Source organism: Tamandua tetradactyla, chromosome 22, assembly GCF_023851605.1.
Source record: "Tamandua tetradactyla isolate mTamTet1 chromosome 22, mTamTet1.pri, whole genome shotgun sequence".
Classification (NCBI taxonomy): Eukaryota; Metazoa; Chordata; class Mammalia; order Pilosa; family Myrmecophagidae; genus Tamandua; species Tamandua tetradactyla.
Window position 1 is genome coordinate 46,171,417 of NC_135348.1, and position 12,419 is coordinate 46,183,835.

General features: G+C 43.5%; 1 protein-coding gene across 1 annotated transcript; it reads left to right on the forward strand.

Moving 5' to 3' along the window:
- Positions 1–6,362: 6,362 nt before the first annotated feature.
- On the forward strand, positions 6,363–11,079 carry IL21 (interleukin 21; the record flags this gene model as incomplete). The annotated part of the gene is made up of 3 exons (XM_077139603.1): positions 6,363–6,581; positions 6,689–6,724; positions 10,882–11,079. Coding segments are annotated over 3 exons (453 nt in total), but the record flags the coding sequence as incomplete, so codon positions are not given.
- Positions 11,080–12,419: the final 1,340 nt, after the last annotated feature.

Sequence of the window (12,419 nt, forward strand, 5' to 3'; positions counted from 1 at the left end):
GTAAATCCTGCATGGATTGGCAGCCCACTGTGCTTTTGGGTGAAAAAGTAAAGGTGCAGAATATGTACGGTGTGATTAAATTTTTATATAAAAATGCCACATTTCTCTCTCTGTATCTCTTTATCTATTTGTATGTCTCTATCTCTAGACGAGATTCTACTTCCATCGATTACTATGTCCCTATTAAATACATAATCCTTCTATATTACTCTACGGAGATAGAAAAAGAATGTAGAATGATTCCCTCCAGGGAGGGAAAATTAGGTGGGGAAGAAAAGGAAGCAATTTTGTATCTTGCTCTTTACTTTCTACAATTCTATGGTCTTTAAATATTTTGTTTTATAACAACATGTATTACTTTTATAAATAAAAAGATGAAAAGTGGTCATTTTAATTCCCATTCTTAGAAACAGAAATAGCTGGTTCAGAACATGGGGCCACATCCTGTCTGCCTGCCTGCCCCTCCCGGAGACCCTGCTCTCCCCCTCGGGAGAATGGGGGAAGGGGTTCCTTTCAGATTGTTAGTGTGTGCTCAGCCGACACCTCAGGAAGAGGACACAGCCAAGGCCAGTGCTGCATCTTAAAATACTTATCGCTGCGGGTTGGGGACTGCAGGGCCAAGACACAGAGTGTTGCATCCACCCGCCACCCTAGGGGAGGGAACGAGGTGGCCGTCCTAGAGGAGAGCAGAGCTTCTCGGGTCATAGATACTGGGCAGAGAGTTTGGAGAGGCTGGTGGAATTTGTCTCATCTCGTGGTATTAGGTTGGGGTGGACCTGGTTAACTAGTACAGATCTTCTAGTGCCTACTCTCCGTCCTCCACGCTGCTGCTCACAGATGGCATCTGCTCTGTAACTGCACTGACGCTCATCACAGGAAACCGGGCATGTTAGATCCCAGATCCTAGGAAAGGCCTGTGGCTGCTCCTGGGACTCCCTGGGACCCAGCGCTTGCGCTGCAAGGCTGAGCTGTGGAAAACAACTATGTGTGTGAGAGCTGGGAGATTTATGTCTTCAAAGGGCCGAACTTATGGTATTGCAGAGTAACCAACCCGAGCCTAACATGGGGCCTGACACCTCTGTCCCCCAGAGAGCCACAAGGTCAGTACAGTGAGCGTGCCCTCCCACTGCCACCACTGACCATGCCAGCCCGAGCCACATCGCAGGTCACAGCCACAAGAGCTAAAACACAGAGCTGGCTGAGAAGGCTTTTGTTTTTCTTTCTCAACACAACAGTGTCCAGGACTGACCCTCTGGTCTGCGAAATCACCCTGAGAGGGAGCACCTTGGAAAGGAAAGGTCCTGTCCTGATATGGACAAGGGGGGCTTGGAGTCATCAAATTGGACTCTTAGAAGGAATCGCCCTCGTTCTGGTCATTTGGGTTACATTTACATGTTATTTTTAACATGTGTTCTGGAAAAGGAATCAAGTCAGTGATATAACCAATAAATGCCCTGAGCTCAGAGGGAGGAGTTAAGGGAGAAAACAGTGTTGAAGGTAGGTTTTCTGAGGAGGGCTGCAGCAAATCCTTGAGGGTTCTCTTTCTTCATTGCCGTTCCTCAAGTCAAACAAGTTAAGATGCTGGTCCCTGAGAAGTACAGGAAAAAAGAAAAATTTCTTCTAGTTACTCATACAGGGTTCATATCAGACTAGAGACGAGCTACTGACTGATTACGGGAGTGTTAGCTTAATAACTCAGTGTCACTTCAGACCCTGCAGACCCCTCTTCCCCGAGTTCACCATGCAGAATGTCTAATTCCACCTGTGCTGGGCCAGTGGTAGTGAAAGCAGAGGGTACTGGACAAACAAGTCACAGGGAAGAGCTACGAAGACAAGGCAGAAGAGCTAGGCACAAACATTATCCAACAGTCTCATTCCCAGTGCAGCTTTCCCCATACAAAATCACAAACCGGCAGCATTCATTTCCAGATTTCAGCTCCTTCCCTTTATTGGTTTCATCCTAATCTTTCCTCTCTGGCTAGAAGCTTACATTCCGTTCCCCAGCCTCATTACTACCCTGACCAAGTATTCTACAAGCAGAACCCAAAACAGAAAATTATTGAAATATGTCTGTGAATCTCCTTGGGTAGGTGAATACGTTTTCCTGTTCTCATGATGACGGCCTGGGTTACGCTCCTGGAAAGAACCCAAGTGGAAATCCCCACCACTTCAATCCAAGGCACCAAACAAACATGGAAGCTGAGTGAAAGCAGCAGGCTTGCTGTTCGAAGGTGGCTTCCAGCCAGACGGCTGTCTCCAAGCTTCCCCTGCACAGAATTCCTGGAGCCCTCACACTCATGTGCCTGGGGTGAACATATTAAAGAAACGTGATAAGCCCATACCTCACAGAAGTCTTTGGAGGTCAGAAAATGAAAATCACAGTTACAAGACATTTTCAAAAGGACTAGTTCTTACCCCTAGAGAATCTGATAAAATTTAACATTCTCCCCTTCCCACAAACATAAACATAAAAATTTGCAAATAATTTCAGGAGGCTCGTGGACCTTTGTGTCACATTTATGGAGCCTGGGGGGGCCACAGATGTCAAAATAAGCTTCTCGGTGCTGATGGAAAGGACCAGAGTAGAGGTGGTCATCAGGGCTTTATACGTTTGGGCTTGGATGGGCCCTGTGGAAAAATATTAAATAAACAGCTTGCTTGTCACTTTATCCCTCTTCTTTCATCATCCCCATTTTCTCTTTCTCTGTGCTTAAGAATAAATCCTATAGCCTAGTCTTCCTCTTTACTTGGATATAACTAATTTCTGTTGAGGCTTATGTGTGACCACTTCCAGACAAAATAGTCCTGCAATAACACAACATATGCATTCCTAAAGATCACTGTACTAGATAAAAACACACAATAAAAACCACAGGAGTTTTGGAGAAAATGAAACTAGGGTTATGTGTTGAGTTATGTACCCCATCCCAAATGATTTGTCGAAATCCCAACTGCCAGTATATCAGAATGTGACCATTTTCGGCAATAAGGTGGTTATAGACGGAAATAATTCATATGAGGCCACATCAGTGTAGGGTGGCCTCTAATCCAATATGATGTGTGCTCTTCTAAGAGAAGACACAGCAGATCCTGGGAGAAGGCCACGTGAGGTCAAAGGAGGCAGCGGCTGGAGTGATGCACCCACAAACCAGGGAACAGTGAGGCTGCCAGCCCACGTCAGAGCTGGAGCGATGAGGAAGGCTCCTGCTCTGTGGGTTCCGAGGGGGCGTGGTCCTGCTCACAGTTGACCTTGGACTTGTCTCCGTGATGATGACAGATAAAATTTCTGTCGTTTTAAGCCCCCCAGTTTGTAGTATTTTGTTACAACCGCGTTAGGAAACGAAGGGCACAACACTTAAAAACTTCATCAGTGGCACATAATGAAAAAGATAGGAATCTAATAAAAATGACAACACAGCTGTGTACATGTTAAATGGTTAAGAAGCACATAAATACTTCCACAAGTATGGCACTTCATCTAGAAAAGGACCTGAGCTTGTTTGTGGAGGTGGGTGTAAGAACGGTTGCAGCGTATGAGTTATTGAGAAACGGTAGAAGAAGGGCTCTCTGGGATGGAAAGTTGCAACACCAGAAGTGGAGGAGGTGTCTGAGAGCACGCCCCTGAACTGAGGTGCTGGGTATGACTTGGGGTGCAGGCATGTGCATTTTGCTCATTCCTCTGTGATTCAGTTGAGCTGAGTTGCTTTTTCTGCATTCACCAGTGTTTCTTGCAGACAAACCACATATAAGCAAACACGTAAGCAAACACAAATTTCATACTATGCTCAAATTGTTCCCTAGTATATCAATTGCATTGGTTGGAATAAATCTGCATTTTCAAAATAAGCATTGTAGCAGAACGGATTCTATTCAGATTATAAAAATGATTTTAAAGAATAAAAAGCAATTAAGACCAAAAAACTGACTCTGTAAAGGTAGCAGTAAGATTAGTATTTCTGAGCAGAGAATAATCTACTCTGCCTGCATACCTCAGAGAAACCCAGGCCTCCTTGCCCCCACCGTAAAGCCCATTCAGAAAGACAAGTTGGCCTCCATAACTTTGAAACATTTTGAGCTAAGCTTTCTCAGGGCTAGAGAGAGGTTGTTAGAACCTATACCAAACTTACTGGGGAGTTTATCCCTGAAGTTCCATACCATGTGGCAGTTGCATTAACCTTACTTTCCTCTCTACTTTTTTTGCCCTTTACCTGCTCCCCTGACCCCCAAAACCCAACAAAATGTCAGCCTTTGATGGGTCTCACTTTACCACTCTTTCCCACTTCTGCATTTTTTCCAAGACTCAAAACTCCATATGCAAGAGTCATAATTCTATGTGTAAGTTTACTATTGCTGCTGTAACAAATTACTGTACACTTAGTGGCTTAAAATGTCACAAATTAATTATTTTACAGTTCTGGAGATCAGAAGTCTAAAATGGTTGGACATAATTTAGTCGGCTTACAGACAATATCCCACCCATCTATGGCTCCATTGGCTGCTTGAACACCATTGCTTCAGAACAAAGATCGGATATAATCTGTAATTATGATGTATACACTCATTCAATCTTATACCATGGCTGGGGTGGAGAATCCCGAAATGGTGTCCAGGTATTGAAAGTTGGCTGTGTTCACTAGACATTTAGAACTTCTTCAGCCTCTTCCGTGGTCAACAGGCAAAGCTCCTGGAATATCATCATGCTGTGCAGTAAGCCTCATTTGCAATGTCTCATTTAAGCCTCACGAGAACTCTGTGAGTTACCTTCTTTTTAAAATAACACACCTGGTGTCATCTGACCTACGAAATGTTAGGGCCTGGCACTGAACTTAAGCACTCTGCTTTAGAAACTAAACTCTTATGGTTAATGTCCTCATGGAGACTCTCACCTGTTTGGGCAGATGAGGAACGCACGTGCCAAGTTGTACGTGGGCACCGCTGAGGTGACAGGCGGCCATCCCAGTCTGTGTGCATTCGCGAGCTCCCACGGACCCCTCCTGTCCAGACTTTAATTGTACTAGGGATGGCTTTGTGACCACATTGTAAGAATTCTCATCTACTCTATAAGGCCAAATCTATATACTCTGGAACAGATATTTTATGATCGGAAGATTAGAATCAACCATCAGAGCAGATCAAGTCCACATTTCGATGTATCTTGGCCACATAAAATTCAAGAATAATCTATGGTCATGAAATACATAATTAAATAGATGTTTAAATGAATGAATAAATAAAATCTATATCAATAGTTGCATCTGTAAGACGTGATGACAGTGGTACAAGATTCTATTTCTTCCTAGAAAATTATATTCAACTTTCTCAAGTGGGTAAGGAGCCAAAGAAGGACAGTTGCAGAGGAGAGGAAGGTCATAGAACCATTTCTGGGCTTCCAGTCTGTCATTAGCCTCTCCTTGATCTTCAATACAGTAGGAATGTTGATTACACCCAGGGGAAATATTGCCTACAGAAACTAATAACACTCACAAAAAGAAAGAAATCATTTATGAGTATTTTGGGTTTTATTATTTGAAAATATTTTTGGAGTAGGAATGAGTATTAGCACATTTCTCTCGTTTAATTGATACATTATATAAAGCGGATGGCCGTTAGAGTTTTAATTTCTAAAAGGAAGTGGATTAGGAGTATGGAGATGGATGTTTTACAGGGTCCCTTAGAATAATTTATGATATTTATAAATCAAATCGTTAAAAAAATGTTTAAAGTGAAGATTAAGGTTATTTAAAGGCGTTTTGGTGAACAGTTATAAGCTAATTCTATTTTACACTCTTATTCATTGACGAGAAGCTAAAATACTTTTGCTAATTTCAAAACACTTCCAATATAGAAAGTCTCCTAAAAGGTAGCCTCTCTTCCCAGCTTCTCAATGGGATACCAAATGAATTCAGTCAAAAGACATATTTATTACCATAAGAAAAAGTCCTGCAAGAAAGCACATGCACCCTTTACTCATTATTGAAGAGCCCTTATGAGTGTGCGCCCTGGCTGTCAGAGGGGACAGGTAAGATGCTGGGGAAGCAGATAAAAACAGATCAAAGTGTTTTTGTTTACTTCTTTGAAGTTTTGTAATACCTGCTGCTCACCGTGCATACTGCTTGATTCAAGCTGAAGACTGGAATTCACCCAGTTCTCTCTTTTTCCTTCTAATGTGCAGAATGGGCACATTTCATTGACTCCAGCTATCCCTGCCCCCACGCGTTAGTACGTGTACACGTGTACCTAGCCAGTGGAAAAGAAAAAAGACTTACTCACATTCATCCATTTTACAAAGATTTCCAGGCTGCAATGGGAGGGCTTTGCCTCTTCTGGAAGGATGAATAAATAGGTAGCTTTACTGACAACCTGTTCACAGTCTAACTGAAGTTTCACAAGGTCTTGTCCTATTGTTGATACTTAGGAGATCCAGCCCTGGCAGTATGGAGAGGATAGCTGTCTGTCTCATCCTCATCTTCTCTGGGACGATGGCCCATAGATCCAGCTCCCAAAAGCAAGATCGCTTCATGATTAGAATGCGTCAACTTATAGACATTGTGGATCAGCTGAAACATTACGTGCATGACTTGGTAAGGCCACACTTGTCACAACAAAAATTAGATAATATTTTCCCATTAATATAAAAGGAGACTTTTGACTTATAAAAATAACTCAGAACTGATTTATTTTGCTCTAGGACCCTGGATACCTGCCAGCTCCACAGGATGTAAAGGTAAGACCAGTTGAATTTATTTCTGACAATGTATTTGAAATAATTTTTTAATCCAAAATTAAGATGTTAATGTGATTATGTAGGAAGATATTTAATTTTGATGAATTTGGGGTTTAATAATTAGTAAAATATTTCTTTCCATTTTGGTCAAATATTCATTGATTTACCCCCAAACCCATCAATTAAATGCTACATTGCATTCCTTATAAAATAAATGTTTATCTTCAAGTATCTCTAAGAATACACTCCAGTAGCATCGCTGAGACAGAACAAGACTAGAATTGATGCTATGATCAGATTCTGAACAATGAACAACTACTTACATTTCAAGAGCCTGTAGGCATCAGAGTTTCCGAGCCCTCTTTGTAATTCTATTAGAAAAATATGGATACATCCATAAGAAGCCGAATGCATGTCTGAATAACAAACTAAAACAATGACAGAATTAGATTAAAGGGGCGATATCGAGGAAGACGATGTGCAACTCAGTGCTCTCTTCCAGGACAAGCGCAGTTCGCATATACCTTAGCCTTAGGGAGCCGCGTCTTCTGGGCAGAAAGGACCACTCAGAATGACTCATCCCATTCTTTTAAGCCCTAAAGTCCGTTAGAATCCGGGAAGAGGTCTGGCAGCCAGCTCAAGCGTGCTGCGTGTGCTTCTCCCTTCCCTGAAGCCTGCGTCTGTGCTCCTGGCCTGGCACCTGAGGGTGTAAACTCAATTGGGGAAGATGGTTGTCATTGTCACAGGCTTTTAACTGCATAAATAAGGATACTCCTAAAAGTGCTGCCAGTAATTAGGATACAACAAAGGGGGCACTTATAAGGATGCACTGCAGAGAAAACAATTATTGTAAATGACTATGATGTGTAAAAGTTTAGAAAGTGAATGAGTCACAACTATTGCTTTTCTCTAAAACACCCTCTAGCTATGAGCCTAAACCACTCTCATTCACCAGGCCCCTTTTCAAATAAGCAGCATCTAAAATGAAAGTAGCGCATTCAGCTTGTTAGACAGACTTTTCCAATAAGTGAAGATATTTTTTAATCACTGGACCTAATAATCAAACATTTTCAGCGTCTCACGCACCCTGTCAGTAACTGCTGTGGTTGGAGCCCTGTCTGAAGTTTCTCAGCTGCAGTTTATAACTTGCAAAATAAGAAGCATATGCTGCTTCTTAACTTGAATTGATCTTGTGGGTACTTCCTTTACATGCTTGGTTAATGAAAGATATTTTTTATCAGACATCATAATGAGAGGATTTTGTCTCAGGACGCTTTATGCATCTAATAGTCTAATTGAGCAATGCTGGCTGTGATGTTAATGTTAAAACTTTGAGCTGTGCTGGCAGGCAAACTCAGGAAGGAAGAAAATAGCTCGAGTTTGCATTAGTGTTATAGCAAGTTTTTCAGGGCTAACATCAAAGCAGTGTCTATAAGAAATTTAAAGAGAACACAAAGTTAATGAAAATAAAACCATTTAAATGTTGCATCTTAAATCTTGCATTAGCCAAGCCAGGTGTCCTTTTCTCTCTTTTGAATCACATACACTAGGGGCCTCAGATGCTGCTGGCATCTGGTGGATCAAGACCAGGGACGCTGCTGACACCTTACAATGCACAGGACAACCCAAACTTACTCAGCCCAAATTGCCGCTCATGCTGCAGTTGAGCAACCCTGGTGTAAACCTAGCTGTGGAGGAGACAGTCTCGCCTCATTAGCAATACTTCCTAGTGTAAGCGGCTAGCAGTTTTTTTTTTGTTGCAAAAGAATAAATGTAATAGGTTAAAAACAGGCTTTAGGGAAATAAATATTTTCAAAAGTTCAGTTGCAAAAATTCAGAACCTAGTGTGTCTCCTTGCAAAGGAGCTCTTGTCTGGCTCTCTGGCTAAAGAGAGGAGCGGCTTGTGACTCCTGCTGCTGACCTGCTTCCTGCTGTCTGCATTTCTGTATTCTCCAAGCTGAGACAAGACCAGAGTCTGCCTTGGGTTTTCATGTGTTAAGGGACGAGGGACACCCACGGCTGTCCCCGAGGCGCAGCAAGGACAGCGGGGGTTATGCTCCCAGCCGCTGCTGAGCACCAGCCCCTCCTGGGCCCCCCACTGCGTCAGCGCCCTGCGCTGTGGGACCAAGCCGAGCATCTTCACTCCCCTTCTCCACACAGCCTCCAGGCAGTCACCAGAGAAAGCGTCTTGCCTTCTTGTCCACTTGGATGTGCATCGAAAGCCAAACCCAGCAATTCTGTGTCCTGCCTCTCCCTACCAGGACGGCTCTGACTCTTGCCCGACAGGCCCAGACAAAGTCCCAGTTTCAGGCTGACTGTTAACCCGGAGGAGGCAGGCGGACGGGAGGCGGCTGCAGCCTCATGCACGCGGCTTCTGTGCCCAGATGCTGCTCAGACGCTTTCCAAAAGGCTTTCCCGGGGCAGCGCCTGTGGCCACGGGTGGTGACCCCCCAGCAGTGGTCTCTGGGAGTTGAGGAGGGCCGGCACGCTGCTTCGGAACCTAATTTTCTTTCAGCGTACACATGCAAATGTTAACTCAGCAAAACGGGCCTCTGTGAGAAATGCTGGTTTCTCAGTTCATCACGGATGAAGCAGTTACAGCGTTTTCAGTTTCAGCTGGAAAATTTACCTCTTTAAATATGAATATTATTTTTTTCCAGTAAGTTAAGCCGGTTGTGGTCAAAAAGAAGAGAAAAGAAAAAACTTCAACAAATATGAACATGTGGTTTTCAAGGAAAAAAAGTGCTATAATGAACATTTATAAACAGTTTCTATTAAATAAGCATTTTGGCAAACACAGTGAAAGGACGCTGCTTTACCCTGTTGAGTGACAAATTGCTCTGATAGACGGAACCAGATAAGCTGGTTCTGGGCTTGTGGCTATATATGCAAAGCAAACCTGATGGTTTAGTGTCTTAAAGATGCATGTTATTAATCAACATTCAAATTGGGTGTGTATATGGGTTGGAAAATGCAAAGCAGGTCAGATGCTGTTTTCAGCTGACTGTCCTTGAACAAAGCTAGGTAATATTGCTATATGTGGGACTGCTCTTGGAGGGGCTGGGAGGGATTGGGGTTTCCGGTTGTATGGCAGTAGCTTCTATACACATCAGCGAAATGAATATACAGCAACCTCAAGGGGGAAAGAAAAAGGGACTTGGATATAAGTTCTTCAGGTCAGCTTTAAACGTTTTCAATGTGTCAGTATGGGTTTTGCATTTCCAATCCATTCCATTTTCTCTTCAGTCTGATTTCTAAGATGCTTGGCTCGTTCTAATGAGTCACTGGTTATGTAGCCTAGACAAGAGCCAATCTTTGCTCCTTGCTTTGCTCCTCCATCCTCTGAGACAGTGCCCTTCACCATCTAAGGAAACCCCTAGCTTCCTTCCCAAGGGTTAAACAAGCCTTCGATACTGTTCCTTGACTCGGGCAGATGCCAATCCTGTCCTACCGTAGCTGACCTGGAATTCCAGATGGGATTGTAGAGGAGCCATGCGTAGACCGGGGCAGATATCTTGAAGCTCAGATGTGGAACATGCCTTCAGAAGTAGGTACCCGCATCCTAGCCCCCAAGGAGGGACTTGACTTCAGTTCATTCTACAGATATTTGTTGGGTATTCATAGCAACAAGACAGTATGCCAGACGCTGGGCAGAATAAAATGCTGCATGAGACGTAATCACCAAGACATACTCCTATATGTACCTTGCAGAGGAAACAGCAATCAGAGGGAAAAGATTCTTAACCAGACCTCCAAAGCTGCCACCAGCCTAACTTTTGAGGCTCATAATTGAGAAAATGTGCTCTTAAACCAGGCGAGCACTCCCCAGCGAGACACAAAGTCCCTGCCTTTGACCAAGGCACCAGTGCAGTCATCTGTGCAGCATCGAGAGAAAAAACTGTGTGAAGTCCAGGCAATCCCTCTGGTGTCTGTGATGCAGGGAAATATCTCCTTCCCTGAGACGGGGGTGGGGGTTTGCACGCAGGGGTGTCCATCTCTTCAGCCCCAAAGGCTGAGCGGGGATGAAACCGTCCCTCCCTGATGGGTTGGCAGGCATGTGATCCCAGGCAGCAAAGGTAGAAAACGGCATTTGGGAAGGTCATTTTTACTCTCTGAATGACTTTGTTTAACATGTGTACAATGGATTTCTCTTTCAGAGACACTGCGATCGGTCCGCATTTTCCTGTTTTCAGAGCGCCCAGTTAAAGTCCGCAAACGCAGGAGACAATGAGAAGAGGATCACGACGCTGATTAAACAGCTGAAGAGGAAACTACCTCCCACAAGCCCAGGGAGAGCACGGGAGCACGGACCAGTAAGGCTGGCATTTGCCATCGCTCTTACTTGCATGTATTAACTGCATTACGTTACACACACACACACGCACGCACACACACACTTGCAGCAGGAGCCTCCAGGGCCTTCCCTTACGGTTACCCTAATTAGGCTTGGGGCATGCTGAGAAGTGGGGTCACCCATTTTAAGACCTCCAACTTGAAAGTACCCAGAAACCCAATCGGAATCCGGCGACGAGCCCCTGCAACCAGGAAAGGGTGAATGTGGCTTTGCAGGGTGAGGACAGCATGGAGGAATCTGATTAGGATTTAGGAGTTAAGAGACAGTTTCCTCCCCTTACATGGTCACATATAATTCAAGTTCTTATTAGCAGGAGCTAGAGCCTAGTTTTCCTAGAGGAAAAGAGGCAGCCTTCAAGGGATCAGGATGAGTCTGAAACTTTGCCTCTTCTGTTAAAGAGCATTACTTTCCATCCTTTAGCAGAGCCAGTACTGAATTTAAACAGGTGGGGGGGATTTCAGTCGACCCTTACTGGGCCCTCCTGCGTAGGTGCTTTTCTGCCAACTCATAAGCAATGCCGATACTCCAGCACACAGCTAATTTCCTAGTTAAATCAGTGGATAGACATGATTTAAAAATAAATGACCCTAATGTTTTTTTTATCACTTCTCCAAGCAATTTCACACACGATTTCAAATGAAATGTTAATCCCCTCTTCAGCATGATTCTTATTTCTTCTGGTTGCTTGGTGAAAATTATCCCTCTGAAACATCCTCAGAACGAAAGGATCTGAGAAGGTCTTTGAAATCTAATTTTAAAGGCTCATAGACTGGGAGGGCTGACAACAAACTAGACCTATCCGCTAGGCAGCTTTGTGGCACACACGAGGAAATTGAGAACTGCCAAAGAGGTTACGTGACTCACCCAAGTTCTATAAATACCCCTAAATGGCGGAAGGTGCCACGTGCGGCCCTGCCCCTCAGAGAGGTGCTCTCACCACCGCACCCAGAGGGCGCCTGAGAGGCCGAATGCCCGTGCTTGTATCACTACAGAAACACGGGAAGGAACGCAAGGCAGCAGTTCATAAAGAGCTGTCAGTGGGAAACACCCATATGAAAAATCGCTCCATCTCACTAGCAAATAAATGTAAGTCAACACAAGCAATTCCTATTTTTTTTTATTTTTTAATAGTTTTTTATTAATTAAAAAAAGAATTAACAAAACAATTAGAAATCATTCCATTCTACATGTACAATCAGTAATTCTTAATAACATCACATAGTTGCATATTCATCATTTCTTAGTACATTTGCATCGATTTAGAAAAAGAAATAAAAAGACAACAGAATAAGAATTAAAACATTAATAGAAAGAAAAAAAAAAACCCTATACCTCACATGC